Below are 21,248 nucleotides of genomic sequence, written 5' to 3' on the forward strand. Positions count from 1 at the left end.
GACAGGGTCCTTGCAGAACAGAAGATGTTCTGTAAAACGAATCAAACAAATATGAAAAAATCACACAGAAATATCCACAACATTCTCAAGGAAACACAAACACACACTCTCACAACCACCAGCATAGCAACTGCATGACACACACACTTAACATCAAGGCACAAAATAAGACAACATATAAAGATGCAGAGTTCATGTTCATATCTCTGTGAGGATTAAGTCCAGAATAAATGAACCTTTGTTCTTACTGAAAGCAAGAAAAAGATGTTTTACAATAAAGTAAATAAAGACAGCTTAGAAATATGAATAACAGTGATACAGCTAAGTGAATGAGGCAAAGTATTCAAGCTGATGAAGCTTTAAACTGAAATGCAAATCGTCTAATTTTTCCTAATTCTTGGTGTAAAACACATAAAGATAACTGATCAGTATTTCTCAGGCCATATTGTGAATTAAATTGGATTAAGTATTTCAAAGTTTGAGGGGATGAAGATTAGTTTCTGTGGCAACACCATAAATAACATCAGCGTGTTCTAGATTGGCAGCACCAGTTGTGGAAAACTCTTTTACGAGCTGGAAGGGAAAACTTTGTCAGAACGATAATGTGACAATTTTAAGGCAACAGGCTTTCAAACAATATTAAATTTAGGATTTTAACTTGACCAAAAGATAATTTTTGGAAAACTTTACAACAATTAATGGCAGTGATTAAACTCATTTAAGACTTACAGTAGGAGGAAAAATGCTGTTAACTTTATATCATTTGAAAAGAATAAATCTATGATTGCCTTCTGACAAGATTACAATTAATGTCCTATATCAAAACTTGGTTTTCACCAAATGTGGTTGTTGTATTAAATGATAGAGTTGATTTAATTAATGGAATTAAAAACAATAAAATCCCTGGCAGATTATAGATACTGATTTATGCATAAATAGGTTTATTGAGGTAGAAAAGAGGTACAAATAAATGTTTCAACTTTCACTACTTGATGCTGTAAAATGGTGACAAGAGGTCAAGTATCCATAGTTTTTGTGTCAGACCATCAGGTGCTACAAAGGTAGGCTATACTTTCCTTTTTACTGAACAAAATGATTCTGTTTATAACTAAATGATTTACTTTTTATCTTCTTTTATTCCTTCATAAGCTGGTATACAGCAGGACTACAATGTTATTTATTTCTGTCTTCTTTGTATATAATAATAATGAAAATAACAATGTAAAAATATGATTATGTGTTGTGAAATGAAGATGGTGAAAAAAAGAAAAATGCTGATTTTACTACCCAAGTTTGTCATTTCTTGTTAGTGTTAATTTGTTGTATTGTAAGTAAAGCTTATTTCCTTGATAATTAAATCATTATTTAAAAACAACATTTTCTGTTTATTCAGGTTATTTTTGTCTGATTATTAAAACTAGTTTGATGATGTGAAACATTTAAGAGTCACAAAAAACTAAAAAGAAGAAATCTACTTTTTTCTTTGGGTAGAACAGGAGCGGTTCTTGTTAGCAGGAACATTTAAAGGTCTGTTATGGATGTATGATTCTGTGGGCTTTTCTAATCATCTCTTTGCTGCACTAATTTAATATTTCTGCCCTTGTTGCTCCGCTCACTGCTACATCTTACACAACATAACCACTGATCACATAAAATGCAACACATAGTCAAAGATCAACTGATACAAGAGGATGAAACCCTTTAGGAGGGTGAAGATCAGGCATAGATAAAAGCAGGACTCCCGGTCCATTCTTTGCTCCTCTCGGTTCTTCCGTAAGATGGGCGGAGGGAGGCCCGGTACCGAAAGTGGAAGTCACTCTGTATCTGATCAATTATATACTCTTTTCACGGATAATTTTAGTATTAAATCTTGATTTTATACATAACCATTTCTCATTATTTCACAAGGTAAATGCTTTGCTGGTTTTACTGGTTGGGTCTCAGAACCGGAGAGAAATGGACCCGGAGGTGCAGCAGAGTGAGGGGAGAGAGCAGAAATCTCCATTTTCCAACAGAGAGTGGTTGAGTTCCCGAGTTGACTACAAATCTCCCAAAGTTCAAAACGAGATCCTGAGTTTACTAAACCTCTCAATAGTTCGTGAAATTGTAGATAACATCAGGTCACTTCTACAGCTGCAGTTTTCTGTGATTAAGGAAGGAACATAAGACGAGTCGGGAAAGGAGCAGGAGGCAGAAGTTACCGTTAACTCAAGAATCATAACAAGTCTATTCCTGTTCTGACACGATACAGATAACTGTAGTCTTTGTCTTCACACAGAGAAAAACTCACTGAGAAACAGTAAAGTTATAATAATAATGTGATTTTACCTTTAAATCCGATGCAGGCTTTTTTAATCAACTTGTTCTTCAAAAATGAAGTCTGAGGTTCTGTTTCCTTTTCTCTTCCTGTTTCAGTGTAACATCAGAATAGTGATTAGTTCCTCCCATCTTCATTTACAGGAAGTCAGCTGAACTTATCTGCAGTCTGATTGTTACCAAACATCATGAGTTTAAGTAACGACATGAGAGACCAGTGGCGGTTTTTGGCCAACTGGGCAGCATTTTTTTTTTCATGACTCATAAGGAGCAGCAGAAGCACTTCAGAAAATAAAATAAATAAAAAATCATCTGCACCGCAAAAGCAGTTCATCCTCTCCTCTACACACTCAGCAAAGAAAGCAGAAGAGAAAGTTGTCAGGACCTGTCTGTGTTGGGTTTTGAGTTCTGCTTCGTTGTTGGTTTCTCTGCACTTCCCTGTCTGTGTTCCTTCAAGTTACTCTCCATGTTAGATTAGGTTCATGATTTATTCCTGTGTTTAGACTACTTTCTGGATTCCTGTTATTTGAGTCGGTTTATATTTTCCTTATAGATCTGGTTCCCCCCGTTAAGGTTCTTTAGTTAGTCTCATTGTTTACGTGCTCCAGTTCATTTAGATGTTTTCCTGTTACCTCCCAGTTCATTAGTTAATCTCCCCCAGTTAGCTCCTGTTCCACCAGCTGTTCCTGATTCTGGCTCTGATCAGCTTCTTTAGTTCATTGGTTCTTTCTCCTCATTATCTGAGTAATTATACCATCTGGTTCTCATTGTTCTCCGTTAGATCCTCTGCTTACTTCTCCGTCTGTGTATCGTTGTGTTCCTGCCTGAGGTCGTTTCTGTGAATTTTCAGTTTAATTTTCATTATTAAAGATTATTTTCAACTCACCATGCAACTCCCGTCCTCCTGCTGGCACTTTGGTCCTGCTTCACCTCCTCGCACCGTGACAGGAGTAGAATATAGACGTCTTAGAGATGAAGTAAAAACTTTTCAAAGTGGTTGAAAGACAGATAAGTTATGTTAGTGTATTAAAAGAAAGATACTACTAGTAAAATGACAGCTTACTGATGTCTTGCAACTGTGTACTGATTAGTATTTAAAATATTACAGATCATGACAAGGAAACAAAGGAAGTTATTTGTGGTTATTTTAACAGTAATCATTTGCTAAACATAAAACTGATTAATTGGAAGTAAGTTTAAATGTTTTCACTCAGATATAACAATACTGTGCTGTTGTGATTATCTGATTAGTCTGATCAGATGCAGCGTCAATCAGTAACCGATATCCAACAAGGATATCATTTAAAATCAAAATGTTATGTTTTTTATATATGGTTTGACTGCTGTATTTTTAAAACCTCCTCATTAAACATTGTGTCTGAAACCCAGAATGAAGGACGTCATGAAGAAGAACAGAAGGAAGACAAAGGGGATGACATGGAGCACAAGGAGGAACCGTGAAGAAACCAGGAACACGAAGGAGAACCTGATGACCGAAGCAACCAGAGGACACATGTACAGAGAGAAGGACTCCTGGAAAACACAGACCTGCTGCAGCTTTAAAGGGAGCAGGAGACTAAAGGCAGCTGATGGAGGGAGACTGACTGAACACAAGGAAACGTGTCAACAAAACACAGGAGGCAGAAAAAACTCAGCTGAACATAAAACACAAGAAAGACTAAAAATATGAAACCCAAAGAATTCACTGAGCTACAAAACTAACACTAAACTACAATCCTCCATATCATGACAGATATCTCAACTCAAGAGTCCAGTTTATGAAGAGTTGAATAAAACTGGTAGAAACGTCAAGAACCTCATCTTTGAAAGAAGATGAAGGATGATTATTTTATTTTATCTTTGACCGTGTAAATGCTTCATTATTTTAATTAATTTAATGTCTTATTTTGTTTAAATGACAAAGTATTAAACTGGTTAATCAGCTAAGAGGAAACTTTTATCTGCAGTTTTGGAGCCTTTTTCATAAATAATCCCTGCAGGATGAGTCGTTATAAACAGACATATTCAGATGTATTTTCCCACAGATTTCTGTCCATCAGGATCAGCAGGTTGTTTCTCTTGATGTTCTTCTGAAAACAGGAGTGAAAAATAGAGGAAAACAAACCAACAAACAGAAGATCCTGAGATGAAACAGCTTTGTTTCAGTCAGACAGAAAGCAGTTAGTTCAGCAGCTCTTTATCAACCAAGTACTTTTAATCATTTGATGTTTCTAATTATCAAAGAAACTGAAACAAGACAAACATGTGAAAATCCACCAAAACATCAATGCTGTGCTGCTGCTGCTTTAAAATGATGATAAAAACAACACTAATAATAAAAAGAAAGGACTTTCAGGTTATATATGTATAATAAAGGAAATGATGTCTGTTAAAACCTGTTTTCCTGTTTAAAGACCAATATTGAATAAATTACATGTAGAAACACTTCTTGCTCTAAGTGTTTATTTCACTTATTTCCTGAACATCTGTTGAAGGTTTTATTTTTTATGAAACAGGTTCTTCTTCTGGAACTTCATTGTATTTCACAAAATTTGTGTTTTTTACATTAAATTTTAAGGTTATTTTACTGTAAGATAACGTTATTAACAACAATATTGTCATCTTAATGTTAATGGCTCTGACCCACATGCAGAAAGACTCAGGAGAATGAGAAACCAAATACTCAAAATGTCCGATGGGGGTTTTGAAAGCTGTTTTCCACTCATCTCCCTCTCTAATTCTAACCAGATGGTAGGTGTTTCTTAGGTCTGATTGAATCCTCTGTAGACAATGCAAGGTCTGAGAGTACCATCTTTTTTAGAAAACAAAAAACAATCCTGCCTCTAGAGGAGAAGTGGACGGACGAATTATTGCAGCGGCCAAAGACTCATTAATATATTCTTCCATTCATTTCCTTTCAGGGTTTGAAATGTTGTAAAGTCTGCTGGAAGGTAATGTGGCTCCAGGAAACAAATTTATAGCACAATCGTAAGGTCTGTGTGGGGGTAATGACAGAGTCTTAGGTTTACTAAATACCTCCTTCAAATCATGGTAGTCAATAGGCACACCTGTTAAATCTGGGGTTTCCTCTACCTTGCCGTTGCTGCTGTGGGTTGGCTGAACATGAGCCGACCGTAGACAGGAAGAGTGACAAGAAGTGCTCCAGGACTCGACCCGAGCCTGAGTCCAATCAAAATGAGGATTGTGTAATGACAGCCAAGGCTATCCCAACACTATGGGGACTGCAGGGAAGGAAAAACATAAAAGTTATTCTCTTATGATGATTTCCAGAAATAACAAGTTCAATGGGAACAGTTCTTTTAGTGATGTGGGTGAGAGACTTTTCATCCAGGGCAGCTACCCCAATAGGCTTGGATAATACTTCGGTGGGGATATTGAGTTGATTAACCAAGTCTTCATCAATAAAGTTTTTGCTCACAACCAGAATCCACAAGAGCCTGAACCGGAAACGATTCTTTGTCCAAAATTACTGATGCATTAAGGCCCTGTCCCAATACCCGCACTTCAACCCTTACATGCACTTGTACAAAGTACACACTTCATAGAGGGGCGTAGGGTGTAGTGTGGGTATTGGGACAGGGCCTAAGAGTTAATCAGGAGGTTTGGTTGTGATGCTTACCCACCAAGACTCCCGTTCTCATTGGCTGGCTCCCCTTTTTGGTTGGGAGGAACATTTAGCCACAAAACGACCTGCCTGGCCGCAGTAAAGACAAACCTTACTGTCAAAACGCCGCTCTCTCTCCTCAGGGGTTAGTCGGGCTCACCCAATCTGCATGGGCTCGTCGGTGGTCTGGAATACCTGGGTCTTGGAGATCAGCGGGCACTCGGAACAGGGTCTTGCAGGGCTCCGCTGTCTCCTCTCTCCTTTCCTCTCCAGGAGTCTGTTGTCAATTTTGATGGCCAGGGAAATAAAATCCTCAAGGCTCTCTGGTTCATCTCTGCAGGCCAATTCATCCTTGAGATGTTCATTTAAAGCATGATTGAATGCTCCTTTAAGAGCTTGGTTATTCCAACCAGATGAGGCCGCTAAGGTACGGAGGTCTATAGTGAACTCTGCTGCAGTTCGGCTCTCCTGACTCTGTCCCCAGAGTTTGCGGTTTATCTCAGAACCTGACTCAAAACTCCCAAATGTCAACTTAAAATCTGCTTCAAAATCTTGATAAGTCTGATTCAGGAGTGAACGTGAGTTCAATTTTGCTTCTGCTCATCTGAGCGCTCTTCCCTGGAGTAGCCCCACCACATAAGAGATTCTTGAAGCATGATCAGGAAATGAGTGAGGAGATCTAGAAAAAACTAGAGAACATTGTAGTAAAAAACCTCCACATTTTCTGATCTCACCGGAGAAATGTTCGGGAGTCAGAGACGGCACCCCCCTCAGACGGGAGACCTGGGGTGGGGACTCAGAAGGACCGGCTGTTGCTCCGGCTGTAGGAGGAGGTTGAACAGAAGAGAGAAGGTGGTTAGACATCCCTGTAGTGAGGCGGAGAGCTGGTCTAACCGCTGCATGGTGTGGTTCTGTTGTTCGAAAAGTAGGTTAAAACGTGCATCTTGCTGGGTGGATATCTGGGACGGTTCAGAGGATACCCTAGTGGGCGATTCTGCTGGGTCATACTGGCCTGATGCTTCTGTCATATTAGGAGCGATCTTTTTGACCCACATGCAGAATCACTCTAGAACACAGGTAAGTTTTAAAGGTTTAATCAGGCTGGATGATAGTTGGAGCTTGCAGAGGCAGCTGGCAGCTGGTTTCCAGGGTTTTCTGTCCAAGTGTGAAGAAAGTGAATCCAGAGTTGAGATCAGCCAAAAACACGAGCTTAGGTTACTGCAATGTTTGCACAAAGACTTACAAAGTTTCAACCAAGAACTTGGAAACTGGTATCTCGGAGGCATGAGTTACCACTCAACGTGGAGCATCAGGAGAAGAATGCTTGTCCTGCAGCTCCTTAAAAGGGACTTTACAGCTGTGAAGTCAGTGATGAAGAATATACCACCATAACTGAGAGCTGTGTGAAAGGAGGTGAAGGTGGAGGTGAAAGTAAAGCAACAAGTTAAAACTCCACAAATCATTAAAGACATTAAGATTTTCTGCCAAATAATTACAAAGCATAAAACATAGCTTCATCCTTTCAATGTCTTTGTTTTATTTCAGATCGTTCATTCAGACCTGCAGTTGTGTCAGGAGTTATTGTTCTGTTTATAGTGAAATGTGTTTGCATTTTGTGCCTAGAAGACGAAGAGGTAAAAAGTACTTGAGTTCAGTTACAAATCCTTACATTACGTTTGTACTGATGATGTCATCTGACCTTAAATAGTTTCAGGTCAATCAACACAAGCAGGAACGTGAACGAACAGTAAGTATGTTTTAAATATACAGCAGCAGAAAGAAAAATACTTGTGTTATAAATGCATAGAATGTGTCTTTACACGATAAATACATGTGATCATGTTCACATTTCTCTTCAGGTGATACCATCAGACTTTATATCAGATTTAGTTCTCTTCTCTTCCTAGACTATTGCAAAACCTTTAGTTTTTTCAATGTGAAGTAATTTTTCTGTTGGTATAAATGTATCTTTGGACTCATTGTGATGCTCAGGGCCTTTTGTAGTTATGCACACTTTAGTTTTCTGGTTTTAATTTATATGAAACATAAACACTGATGGCTTCATTAGGTCTATAGAGCAGTAATGTTGTTGTTTTTTTATTCTTATATTTATGAGTGTTACTCTTACTTGTACTGTACATCACTTTGTTCCCTTTGAGGGCTTTTAAAGGGCTTAATATATAAACTTGGATTAGATATGTAGACACTAAAGAAATGTTTGCATGGAAGCATCTCGTTTCAGGCCGTTTTTAGGAGCCAGAACAATTATCTCAAGACATGTTCAGCTACACTAATAAATAAAAAAATAGTGTAATTGTGTTCAGCTCTTTCTTTGCAAAACTGACTGAATTATTATGTTTGGCATTTTTGTTTAAATCCAAACTTTAAGACTTCTTCTTCCATTCATTGTTATATGAACAAATCACAGCAAACAGCTGTTGTTGCAACAAAACTGTCACTAATATAACTGAACTGCTCATTAGAGATGTAGTTAAACACACAACACACTGATTCTCCAGCTATTAATACTTGTTGTGATTATTGAGGCTTTTAACATCAGTATCATGTCATCAAATTCAAAGTTTCTAAATCATTTTTACACAAGCAGCCTGCTGGATAGGTTTTAATGATAATTCAGGAGTAGGAAACTATGATGGCTGTTAAACAGCTTCAGTCCAGATTAATTAGGTTGTATAAATGTCATCTTTTAAATAGAAGTGGTTCTCCAGCTACGTCAAACCATGTTTTAATTGTTGCACTATTTAGTTTCTTTTATTGTATTTATTTGAATGCACTTAGGTTTTCTTCAGCACATTTCTTTAGAGACATCTGGAATTAGCTGACTGTGTGGCTGGACAACAGTGTCCTAAGGACTGGTTCTTTACCAAAGTAGTTTTCCTAAAGTCTGAAACAAGATGACACCTGAACAGCTGCAGGAATCCTCACACAGCCGCCCTCAAATGTTTCACAGCGCAGACATTTATTAGTTGGGTCATAAATTAATGACTGAGTCAACAAGTAATATTATGAATAATTCTTTCAAATGTGGCCGATAGTAACAACCTGAAGGTTGTAACTGATGAAGCCATTACTGATATGTTTCTGAATGTTTGAAAATTGTTTTAATTCTTTGAATTATATTTAACATTTAGGTCTTTCTATGAATATTTCTTTATTTAGCATTCTGTTTAACTTCATCTTTTAATGTTTCTGTTACTTTTAAATAAAGGTTCTCAAACCTCAGTTGTTGCTGTGTGAATATTAATTAACAGACTTTTTCACTATAAACAAACATGGTTCTAATCTGGCTAAATTTTATTTTCTAGGAGTCAAATGATCTTTTTTGGAGGAAAAAATGTGGACTAATGTGATAAAGAGACGCCTTATATCTTCTGACGACCAATCGCTGCACTGGTAGAACGCTGAGTGTATTTCCAGTTTTTATTAATTAAAATTCACAGTAGGTATGTATTATGAATATTAATATGAGGAAAACAACCGATTTTTAACAGAAACATGACTGTATCGAGGTTCTGAGAGTCTAACAGGTAGAATGTATGTTGGTTTAGCAGCGCCCTCTGCTGGCCAGGACCTGAAACAATAAGAAACATCTGGAGGGAAAAAACAGATGTGAGAAAAGACTTGAGGTGCAAAAACACAATCACGCAAATATACATCAAAATAAAACATACAAGTGGAACTGGATGTTACTGTCGTCTACATTTAAACAAACACATAAAATTATGAAATAATTAGGAAATGAGGTCAAAATCTAAAAAGTTTCTGTTAAATTCTGTAACTCCTTGTTACTTTTTCAGACTGTAACTAAACTGAACTCAAGTTGGGATCAAAAATGTTCTTTTATTAAAACCAGTAAAACATTCAGCTGAACTGGTTGTGGTTTTTAAATAATAGAATATATAAATAAAGAATATTTCCATTTCCATATTCAGAACAATTATGATTTCTGAAGTTCAGCCCTGGTCTAAAAAGACTGTTTATCTTAAGATTGTAATTAAATGTTTTGGCCCCTAGGTGGAGCTGGTAGGTAAACATTATCGGGTCCAGAGCAGTTCTCACCTGTGGTTCCAGATGTTGGAGAACCAGTCTCCCCAGCACCTTCATGATGTGTGCTGTGAAGGAGACCCGTCTAAAGCGGGTCAGGCCAGATGTATCGGCGTTCTTCGGTACCGACACGACACAGGGTGTTGTCCCGGCAGTCCAGACATCCTCTCCTGCAGTAGACTGAGGTTAAAGATGACCTTCAGGTTAGTAAACAGCTGGAAAGCACAGCTCTGATATGATTTCTCTAATTGTGATCAAAGACAGGTTGGGGCAGGAGACGTGTGAACTGAACCTGTTGAAGATCAGGTTCAGTTTATTGACTTTCATCTTCTTCATCCTCGTCTCCACTTCCCTGGTATTTTGCTGGAGTTTTTCCTACAGCTTCTGTCTGTAAGCCTCTTTACTCTACAGACCCATCTTCAGTTTCTGCTGCGTCCTCCTTAACTCTGCTCTGTCACCAGATTATTGTCATACTTCAAATAATCTTTCAAATATTTTAAATTCTTAACGTTAGACTTGGAAATGTTGCACAAACAATCATATACAACATTTATCTGGAATAAAATTAGCATTAAAACCTGATTTCAGGTTTTAATGCTCCAGACCTTCTGCAGCTTCATTTTCATGAAGAGCTGCATGCTACCATGTAGCCTCAAAGCTGGAGAGGAAATCAACTTAGTGAAATAAATGAACTTTTCAGTAATTTCTAATTTCTTTGATATTTAATACCTATATTGTTGTTTGTTTTTTATTTAATTCTGGTTGTTTTTCAGCTCCAGTCTCTAAAGTCAGCATCTCTCAGGAAGAAAACAGGATCGTCTGCAGCTCAGAGGGGATCTACCCTGAACCTGAACTCAGCTGGTCCACCATCCCTCCATCCAACACCACCCTGCAGAACAGAACCACAGTCCAGAGGACTGTAGAGAAGCTTTACAGCATCAGCAGCTCTCTGATGGTTTCAGATGATGATCCTGGTCTGACCTACAGCTGCACCATCAGAACTCAGAGGAACAACATGACAGCCACTATTAGTAAAAAATAAATACATAAATAATAAATAAACTGAACTGAATTAAAAACTGAATTCAATTCAGTTTTTATTAAATCTAAATCCATGTTTGATGAATGAATCATTTTAATAACTCCTCATTTTAACCACGACTTTAACTTCAAAACTCAACACATCTAAAAATGATTTTCTGCTCGGATGCCAGATGTCGTCTTTCTCATGTTCTAAAGTTATTTATGTAACAGGGGGAAGATCTAGGAATCCAGGTTCTGTAGAGCAGCTTCTAGTTCTGGTACGTCTGAAATGTCAGGACAAGAAATATGGAAAAAAGTTAATCATTCATGTTTGAATTTATGATGAAAACAGAAAATCTCTTTTCCTTCTTCAACATCCACAGTGGACTTCATGAGGAGCTGCAGGGTGAAGGTTTTACCTCCACAGCCCTAAACATGATGAAAATCTATGATCTGACCTCAGCAGAGCAGAGCTGTAAGATGAGCCACAGATCCAACAGAACCAGAACCGTTCTACAGGAAGAACAGAGAAAATCCTCCAAACAAGATCTTAAAGTCTCTGAGCTGCTACAGAAAGTGTTTCTAATGCTATCAAAGGAGTTGCTGGAGAAGAAGAAACTTTATCTTTACCAAATTTATATTTTACCGTCAGAAAGAAGGAAATAAATAATATTTTATTAAAAATCATCAAGAAAAGCTTCATCATCTGATTAAAGAAACCATCATTTACTCTCTGAGATGTTTGCAGCAACAGATAAAATGACAAGAGCTGCTCAACATTTGCATCAAACATCTAAAATAAAATAAAAAGATGTAAAAACTGCATCACAATGAAGCAAACATGCAGCCTGAAAACATCTGAATTGAGGTTTTATTTCATGTTTCTTGGTTACAGGCTGAAAATGAATCAGTGAGAAAAAAGATCAACTTTACAGTTTAATCAAATTCAGATAAAAACTACATGGAGCCACTAAATGCTCCATGTAGTAAATTTAATCTTTTTTTGTATTATTTATTTTTTTTTATCACAGGGACAGTGCATATTAATAACATTTCTATCAACACTGGAAACACTATTGGATTTAGTGAAAAACATTTCCACTGTTTTAGAAGTATTTAACTGCAGGCAGGAGTGTTTCAACCAGGCTGTGATAAAATCCACTGAGTTAGTGAGCTCCTCAGACCCCTGGTGAGATATTACTACCATGAACATAAACTACAGTGTCATCAGCATACATTTGAACAGATACATCAACACAAACAGGGAGGTCATTTATATAAAGTGAGAACAGTAAAGGTCCTAAGTTAGAACTTTGAGGTAGACCAGTAGACAGACTAAGGGCTGCTGGTTTAATGTTCTGTGGTTAAGTTGGGAGAAGTCAGTAAGATAAGACTCAATCCATTTAAGTGCAACTGGGGAAAAATTAAAACTGCATAATTTTGTCAGCAGAATGTTATGGTTGACAGTGTCAAAGGCCTTTTTGAGATCCAGAAACACAGCACCAACAACCCCACCTCCACCCAACAGAGCTCTGATGTTTTCAGTAAAGAAGCAAGCAGCAGTCTGGGTGGAGTAATTAGCTCTAAAGCCAAACTACATAGAGTGGAGAGCAAAGGGTTTGGAGTTTAGATGACTGATGATTTATTTTGCTACCAGTTCCTCTACAATCTTAGACACTGAAGGCGATATACTTATGGGTCTGTAGTCTCCATAGAATGAGGGTCTCCACCTTTGAACATGGGAGCAACAACAGCTGGTTTCCACATGCTTGGGAACATATTCTGTCAAATAGACAGATTGATCATTTTGGTGAGGGGCGTGTGACTGATGTACTGAGCTCATTGAGCATCACTGTATCCATACCAAAAATATCTTAACATCTGGATGGTCTGAGTGATTTAATGGTCTGTGATTCCTCTGTTTCTGTCACATTTATTAAACTGAATATTGGTGGACTTGTGTTTGTTGAAACATTGTATTTATCCACAGGTGTAAAACATCTTGCTATGTTAGCCACAGAATCAATTAAATAATAATTGAATGCCTCTGCTAAAGCTGAAATATTATTTGTTAGTTGCTCATTTATTTAAATTTCTAGGCTGGTCATTTTTCTTAGCTGATTTCATATTATTTTAACATTTCCATTTGATTTTTCAATTTTTGTGACAAAGAAATCTGCCTTTGCTTTTATTTGTGGCACTAGTGGCCTTTATATTTCTCTTTTTGTTTTTGACAGGAAGTTGACAGAAAAGGGGTGGAGAGAGAAGGAAGACAAGCAGCAAAGCTCGCCTGGACCCGGAGTCAAACCCACAACAGGGACTGAGGCCTCTGAATATGGGTTGAGTGCTTCACCTCTGCACCACCACCACTCGTCTGGCTTTGCTTTTCTGAATAATCTTATCACTTTATTTCTCAACATGGTGAAACATCCTCTGTCATGACTTGATTTAGTTTTATTTGTTATTTTTAGAGTTGGATCTCATTCTTTCATGAGTTTTATAATGTCTGCATTTATCCAGGGAACAATGTTTTTGTGTCATTTTTGCTTGATTCTTTGTATAAATTATCTAATAGTTTTCTAAAGTGTCTTTTTCTTAGTCTCCATTGATCTAAAGAGACAAACAATATCAGACTCTAAATGACAGACATGATAAAATAAACAGGATAAAAATCTCTAAACTCAGAGTTCATCATCATGATCCAGTCAGAGTCTCTTTAAACTCAAACTGCTGCAGCTTCAACCTCTGTGGATCATCAGGACACAGCTCAGCTTCTCTCCTTCATCAGATCATCAGCTCCACCTGCAGAGAGAAGAAGGAGCAACAGAGGAGATCAATGAGTGTTTCCAGCCTCTCTCCATCAGCTGTCAGTCAGTGATGCAGCACATCCAGTATAAAGAGCAGCAGGGACTTCAGTCCTGTTCAGAGCAGCTGTGGAGCAGCTGTGGAGCGTAGCCAGCTTCCTTTCAGCTCTCATGTTAACGTGTTGGAGTGAACACACTGAGCTCCAAGCTCACACACCTGCACACACTTTTAGCATCAAGTCTGTTTCCTCTGCAGGTTTCACTCCAGTCCACAGTGGAAACCAACTGCTGAGAGTCATGAAGGCTTCATTTCTGCACCAACACTGTAGTGATGATTTACTGCTGCTACATCAGAATCAGAATCAGCTTTATTGCCAAGTTCGTTCATACAAACAAGGAATTTGCCTCCGGTACACTTTGCTCTTTTGTTCTGTTTTTGCATTACAGAATATACAAATTTACAATTTACAATGCAATATTCTGTGGCGGCTGGTTTTAGTGAACAGTAACTGTAGCGGCGGCCTGAAGGTAAAACTCTGAACAGTTTATGTGCAGGGTGTGTGGGGTCCACAGAGATTTTAGCAGCTCTTTTACTGACCCTAGACCTGTATACATCCTGGATGGAGGGAAGGTCAGTCCTGATTATTCGTTGCAGTCTGGACCTGTCCTGTTTTGTGGATGAGCCAAACCACACTGAGATGGATGAAGACAGGACAGACTGAATGATGGCAGTGTAGAAGATGACCAGGAATTTGTTCCTGAATGGGATGTAGAGGAGATGATTTGAGGTGTAAATGGCTTCTTGTCATGTCTGCAGTAGAAGCCATTCAGACGGTTGGCTCCAGTAGGCAGTCAGGTTTCTCAGACCGGTCCATGCAACTGAAGTGTCACCAGTAGAAAGGATGTTTTTAAGTTTCTCACTATAGCTTCTCATAGCTGCTTTGATCTCCTTTGTTAGTCTGTTCCTGGCCTGCCTGTACCGCGCCCAATCTCCACTGCTGTGAGCTTCTTCCTTTTCCCTGCGCAGATTCCTGAGGTGTGGAGTAAACCCTGGCTTGTTGTTCCCAAAGGTGCAGAAGGTCTTGGTCTGCACACACATGTCCTCACAGAAACTGATGTATGATGTCATCACATCAGTTAGTTGGTTTAAGTCAGTGGCTGAAGTTTCAAAAACAGTCCAGTCTGTGCATTCAAAGCAGGCCTGTAGCGTCTGCTTTGATTCCTCAGTCCACTTCTTAACAGTGTGAACCTTGGGTTTGGAAGCTCTTAGTCTCTGTCTGTAGGTTGGGATGAGGTGGATTAGATAATGATCTGAAAAACCCAGAGCAGCCCTGGTAACAGCATGATATGAGTGTCAACATGTCACTCTGGCTATTGATGAACATCTCATCTGTTTCTGAAACATCAGCTGACAAACAAACATGGAGGCTGTCCCTGAACACATCTGGATGAAGCTAAAGACAGAAGGACACATGTCCAGATGTGATGAGTGGACTTCAGCAGAGCTTCTACTCTGTATAAAGACCACATGGTCACTAAATGTAATGATGGTTTGTGAAATAAGAGCCAGTGGTTTCCAGGCTGCAGTCAGACTGATCTCAGAGCTGTGACAAAGATGAACCTGATCAGTTGTTTCCTGTTGAAATGAGAGAACAAACAGTCTGAGATCAGATCTGATGTTACCACAGTCTGATGAATGAGGACCACTGTCTCTATACATGTTGGAAGCTGTCAGCTGGAATCCAGCTTTATTTCCTGTAGACATGAACACAACAGCAACAGTCATCTTCACATCAACACAAACACAGGAACACAACAAGCTTCTGGCTCATCTGATTGGCTGATTGTTGTCTCTGTGTCCAATCAGGAAGCCTGTCACCATTCTCCTCCCACTGAGAAGCTACAGCTTTACTAGAAATACTGGATCGTTGCTTTGATCCTAACTGGGTTCAGAACAATACTGCTGACAGAAGCTGGACTCACTCTAAACATCTACTTACACATCATTCAGTTTGTAGTCTGGATTATTTTTAAGAGCCTCCAGCTGCTGAACATCTGTCTCCTTCAGGCTGTTCAGAGTCAGATCCAGTTCTGTCAGATGGGACGGGTTGGACTTCAGAGCTGAGACCAGAGAAGCACAGCTGATCTCTGACAAACTGCAGTCCCACAATCTGAATAAAGAATAAAACATGTGAGCTGAAGCCAACAGGATGCAGGTTAAAACAGTCCAACAGAACCAGTTAAAGAGCTCTTATTAATATTAATGACAACATGCTGCTGCTTCAATAAAGACCTGCTGACTTCAGCTCTTAAACTCTGTCAGCTCCACCAGCAGCTCCTTCAATACAAACTCAGGTTCTGCAGCCAAATTATTCAAGTTTCACAGAAAACAAACAAGTCAGGAGGAATTTTGTAGGAAATATGAACAAATGTAGATTCATGCAGATAAATTCAACTATTTGAATTATTCCACAGCCATAAAAACATGATGTCATGGAGAATATTTCATGGAAAACTGACTTGAAGAGCTGAAACACACAGAACCAGAACCTGGTACTGAGACATGTTGTGTTTGAGTATTTTAGTCAGTAAAATCATTCCAGAGCTTCTAAAAGTGTTGAAGCATCAATCAGTGATTATATATTTGTTACAGTCAGACAGATTCCAGGAGCTGAAATTCACTTTTCTAGATTGGGTTGAATCCCCTCTGACCTGCTTCACATGAGAATCAGAATCAGCTTTATTGCCAAGTTCGATTATACAAACAAGGAATTTGCCTCTGGTACACTTTGCTCTTTTGTTCTGTTTTTGCATTACAGAATATACAAATGTACAATGTACAATATACACATATCTAATAAAAAAGGTGCATTTGCAACATCTGTATGCTGTTGTTTTGAACTCTATTGAATGTTCAACAGAGAAACAGCCTGGGGGAAGAAACTGTCTCTGTGGCGGCTGGTTTTAGTGAACAGCGCTCTGTAGCGGCGGCCTGAAAGTAAAACTCTAAACAGTTTATGTGCAGGGTGTGTGGGGTCTGCAGAGATTTTAGCAGCTCTTTTCTTGACCCTAGTCCTGTATAAGTCCTGGATGGAGGGAAGGTCAGCTCTGATTATTCTCTCTGCAGTCCTGATTATTCGTTGCAGTCTGGACCTGTCCTGTTTTGTGGATGAACCAAACCACACTGAGATGGATGAAGACAGGACAGACTGAATGATGGCAGTGGAGAAGATGACCAGCAGCTCCTGTGGAAGGTTGAACTTCTTGAGTTGCCTCAGGAAGTACAGTCTCTGCTGGGCCTTCTTTCGAACAGTGTCTATGTGTGATGACCATCTCAGGTCCTCAGAGATGGTGGTTCCTAAGAACCTGAAGTGGTCCACAGCTGCTACGGTGTTGTTGAGGATGGTGAGTGGGATGTATGGGGATGGTGTTCTCCGAAAGTCCACCACCATTTCCACAGTCTTGGGTGGGTTCAGTTCAAGGTAGTTCTGACTGCACCAGTGTACCAGCCGATCCACCTGCTGTCTGTATGCAGACTCATCACCGTCCTGGATCAGTCCAATGACAGTGGTGTCATCTGCAAAGTTCAGGAGTTTCATGGATGAGTCCAATGAGGTGCAGTCATTTGTGTACAGAGAGAAGAGGAGTGGGGATAGAACACAGCCCTGGGGGGCACCAGTACTTATTGATCTGGATCGGGAGAAGATGCTCCCCAGTCTCACCTGCTGCTGTCGGTCCGTCAGGAAGCTGTTGATCCACTGACAGGTGGAGGCTGGGACGTTGAGCTGGGTGAGCTTCTGGTGGAGGATGTCTGGTATGATGGTGTTGAAGGCCGAGCTGAAGTCTACAAACAGGATCCTGGCGTACTTCCCTGGACGGTCGAGGTTGCAGGATGAAGTGTAGACCTAAGTTAACAGCATCATCTGCCGACCTGTTTGCTCGGTAAGAAAATTGCAGGGGGTCCAGCAGGGGGCCTGTGATGTTTTTCAGGTGCTTCAACACCAGCTGCTCAAAGGATTTCATGATCACAGGCGTCAGGGCTACAGGCCTGTAGTCATTTAATCCTAGGATGGTGGGTTTCTTGGGAATCGGGATGATGGTGGATCGTTTGAGGCAGGAGGGGGGACCTCACATTTCTCCAGTGACTTGTTGAAGATCCTTGCGAAGATCGGAGCGAGTTGATTTGTACAGGCTTTCAGGCATGATGGGGAGACGTCATCAGGTCCTCCAGCTTTCTTTGTTTTCATGCGCTGAAAGAGCCTATTTACATCTTCCTCGGAGATCTTTAGTGCAGGCAGAGGATCTGATGGTGGGGGGTTGGTTGCTTTATGGGAAGAATTTGTTCCTGAATGGGATGTGGAGGAGATGATTTGAGGTGTGAATGTCTTCTTGTCATGTCTGCAGTAGAAGCCATTCAGACGGTTGGCCAGGAGACGACTCTGTTCAGGAAGGGTGGGGGGGGGGGGCTCCTATTGGCAGTCAGGTTTCTCAGACCGGTCCATACAGCTGAAGTGTCACCAGTAGAAAGGATGTTCTTCAGCTTCTCACTGTAGCTTCTCTTGGCTGCTTTGATCTCCTTTGTTAGTCTGTTCTTGGCCTGCCTGTACCGCGCCCAATCTCCACTGCTGTGAGCTTCTTCCTTTTCCCTGCGCAGATTCCAGAGGTGTGGAGTAAACCATGGCTTGTTGTTCCCAAAGGGTCAGAAGGTCTTGGTCTGCACACACATGTCCTCACAGAAACTGATGTATGATGTCGCCACATCAGTTAGTTGGTTTAAGTCAGTGGCTGAAGTTTCAAAAAACAGTTCAGTCTGTGCATTCAAAGCAGGCCTGTAGCATCTGCTTTGATTCCTCAGTCTACTTCTTAACAGTGTGAACCTTGGGTTTGGAAGATCTTAGTCTGTGTCTGTAGGTTGGGATGAGGTGGATTAGATAATGATCTGAAAAACCCAGAGCAGCCCTGGTAACAGCATGAAATGAGTCCTTTAAAGCTGTGTAACAATGGTCCAGTGTGTTTTTGTCTCTGGTGGTACACTTAATATGCTGTCTGTATTTGGGGAGTTCATTGGAGAGGTTTGCTCTGTTAAAATCTCCCAGTATTATGATGAAAGAGTCCGTGTATTTTTTCTCCAGGTCTGTAATCAGCTCAGCAAGATGTTTTTCAGCGGCAGAAATGCAGCCATGCGGTGGAAAATATGAGCCGATTATTATAAACGAGGAAAACTCTCTCAGTGAATAAAACGGTTTACAGATTATGGAAAATGACTCCAGATCAGGACTACATGTTTTTCCAGCACTTTTACGTCTCTGCATCAACCTTCATTTATATAAAAGCAGATTCCGCCTCCTCGCTTCTTCCCCGATAACTCTGCGCTGCGATCCGCTCTGAGCAGCTGGAAGTCCGGCATCAGCAGTGCTCGGTCCGGGATGTTTTCACTTAGCCATGTCTCGGTGAAGCAGAGAACCACTGATCCACGGAGGTCCGTGTTTTTACCGGTGAGAAGAAGCAGCTCGTCCATCTTGTTGTTGAGAGAGCGGACATTTGCCAGGTGGATTGAAGGCAGTGGTGTGCGAAGTCCTCTTTTGCGGAGCTTAACCAGCGCGCCAGCACGCTTTCCCCTCCGCCGCTTTCAGCGCAGAATCCCATATAGAGCCGCAGCTCCGCTTGCCAGGAGCTCAGTGAACCTCGGATCGATGAAAGATGGTGAAAAAAACCATAGAGAGGACTCTCTGATGTTGAGAAGTTCCTCTCTACTGAATGTGACCACAGGATTGTGGCCCGAGACCACAGAACTGTGGCTCAAAAAACATAAAAACACACAAAATACAAAAACAAAGAGAGCGAAGCTCCGAGGCTGCCATCGTCGGAGCCATCTTGTTTATCAAGAGGGGGGATTTATACACACTGGGGGTCCGAATGCTGTCCTGTTCTGACCTTAGATCAGGGGGTCCAACTCAGTTACAAAGAGGGACACAATTAAACACTGGCTCCAAGTCCAGGGACAAACTCAGGAAATTATTTACTAGAATAGAAGATATGAACTTTGTTTTCAGCTGAATTCTATCAAATTATTCACAGAAATATGAACTGAACGGTTTTAAAGTTATCCTGGAGAAATTGGAGAAAAACTGATCTGATGAAGGTTTAAAGAGATTAAAAACATTAAAATAAATGAACCATCTGTATTTTTCATGTCTTCTATCTTCCTCTTTATCAGCAGTTTTTCTTCTTATTTCTAATAAAATCATTTGACCACAGGCCATTAAAACAAGGAAAATATTCACTGGATGAAAACCCAAACATACAACTACTAACATTGGAGCTGATGGGCAGGGACACTAAAGCCTAACAATGCCTCCACCTTCCAGTCCAGATCATCCACCCTCTCTGTAGATGTTACTGAGAGATGCAACAGCAGCACCAGGAGCTCGTAGCCTCGTACAGAGGAGGAGAACGGGAGCACCAAGTGTCCTCTCCAGGACTGAAGTCTTAGAGAGTTTCTGGGATTCTTCCTGCGTTCCACACCGCTGCCTATGTTGGCTCAACATTATTAAATAATGCTGCTGGGAATGGGAGTGGGAATTTCCTGCATTATCAGCTCTAAATTCACTGGATTCTGGGAAGTTCTGGATAACAGCTGCAACCCCACACTGAAATTCTACTCATTGTTTCATGTTTTCTGCTCATTATTTAATAAATCATGGGAGGAAGTTTGAAAAAGATAGAACCTTTAACTAGACCAAACCAGTGGAGAAGAAACCAGACTTTACCATGAAGATCCTCAGTGTGGATCAGTATAATATCAGCCATATGTCTGCAGTTTAGTTTCAACACAACTTTCACATCAGAAATATCAGAACTAAACTAAAACATGGTGTCTTACTTCAATATCTGCAGTTTGCAAAGAGAAGTCTGTAGAAAACCACAGAGCTCCGTAACTCCAGAATCTTTCAAGATGTTCTGACTCAGGTCCAGTTCTGTCAGATGTGACGGGTTGGATTTCAGAGCTGATCCCAGAGAAGCACAGCTGATCTCTGACAAACTGCAGAACCACAATCTGAATAAAGAATAAAACATGTGAGCTGAAGCCAACAGGATGCAGGTTAAAACAGTCCAACAGAACCAGTTAAAGAGCTCTCATTAATATTAATGACAACATGCTGCTGCTTCAATAAAGACCTGCTGACTTCAGCTCTTAAACTCTGTCAGCTCCACCAGCAGCTCCATCAATACAAACTCAGGTTCTGCAGCCAAATTATTCAAGTTTCACAGAAAACAAACAAGTCAGGAGGAATTTTGGAAGAAATATGAACAAATGTAGATTAATGCAGATAAATTCAACTATTTGAATTATTCCACAGCCATAAAAACATGATGTCATGGAGAATATTTCATGGAAAACTGACTTGAAGAGC

General features: G+C 40.0%; 1 protein-coding gene and 3 long non-coding RNA genes across 29 annotated transcripts in view; 3 read left to right on the plus strand and 1 right to left on the minus strand.

Moving 5' to 3' along the window:
* LOC124858137 (NACHT, LRR and PYD domains-containing protein 12-like) overlaps positions 1-21,248 on the minus strand; it is a 102,303-nt gene that overhangs the window by 38,630 nt on the left and 42,425 nt on the right. For 4 of the 26 annotated variants that reach the window (XM_047350006.1, XM_047350007.1, XM_047350008.1 and 1 more), the window contains exons 1-2: positions 2,702-2,868; positions 2,329-2,406 (exon numbers count right to left, since the gene is read on the minus strand). The exons of 16 other annotated variants lie outside the window; for them this stretch is intronic. Coding sequence is in view for 4 of the 10 variants with exons in the window: in XM_047350004.1 (XP_047205960.1) it covers positions 13,822-13,831; positions 15,834-16,004; positions 20,717-20,890 (355 nt within the window). In the remaining 6 variants the exon portion in view is untranslated. Of the gene's footprint in view, positions 1-2,328; positions 2,547-2,701; positions 2,869-11,882; positions 13,832-15,833; positions 16,005-20,716; positions 20,891-21,248 lie in introns of those variants that run through there. 6 more of the 26 variants (XM_047350009.1, XM_047350005.1, XM_047350002.1 and 3 more) reach the window with 4 other exon arrangements.
* LOC124858195 lies at positions 3,083-4,761 on the plus strand. Its single transcript, XR_007035770.1, has 2 exons — positions 3,083-3,293; positions 3,706-4,761. It is a non-coding gene; the product is annotated as an uncharacterized LOC124858195 (long non-coding RNA).
* Positions 6,739-9,551, plus strand: LOC124858198. The gene is made up of 2 exons (XR_007035772.1): positions 6,739-7,688; positions 8,765-9,551. It is a non-coding gene; the product is annotated as an uncharacterized LOC124858198 (long non-coding RNA).
* Positions 9,751-11,727, plus strand: LOC124858194. The gene is made up of 3 exons (XR_007035769.1): positions 9,751-10,209; positions 10,780-11,307; positions 11,413-11,727. It is a non-coding gene; the product is annotated as an uncharacterized LOC124858194 (long non-coding RNA).

Source organism: Girardinichthys multiradiatus, chromosome 21, assembly GCF_021462225.1.
Source record: "Girardinichthys multiradiatus isolate DD_20200921_A chromosome 21, DD_fGirMul_XY1, whole genome shotgun sequence".
Lineage (NCBI taxonomy): Eukaryota > Metazoa > Chordata > Actinopteri > Cyprinodontiformes > Goodeidae > Girardinichthys > Girardinichthys multiradiatus.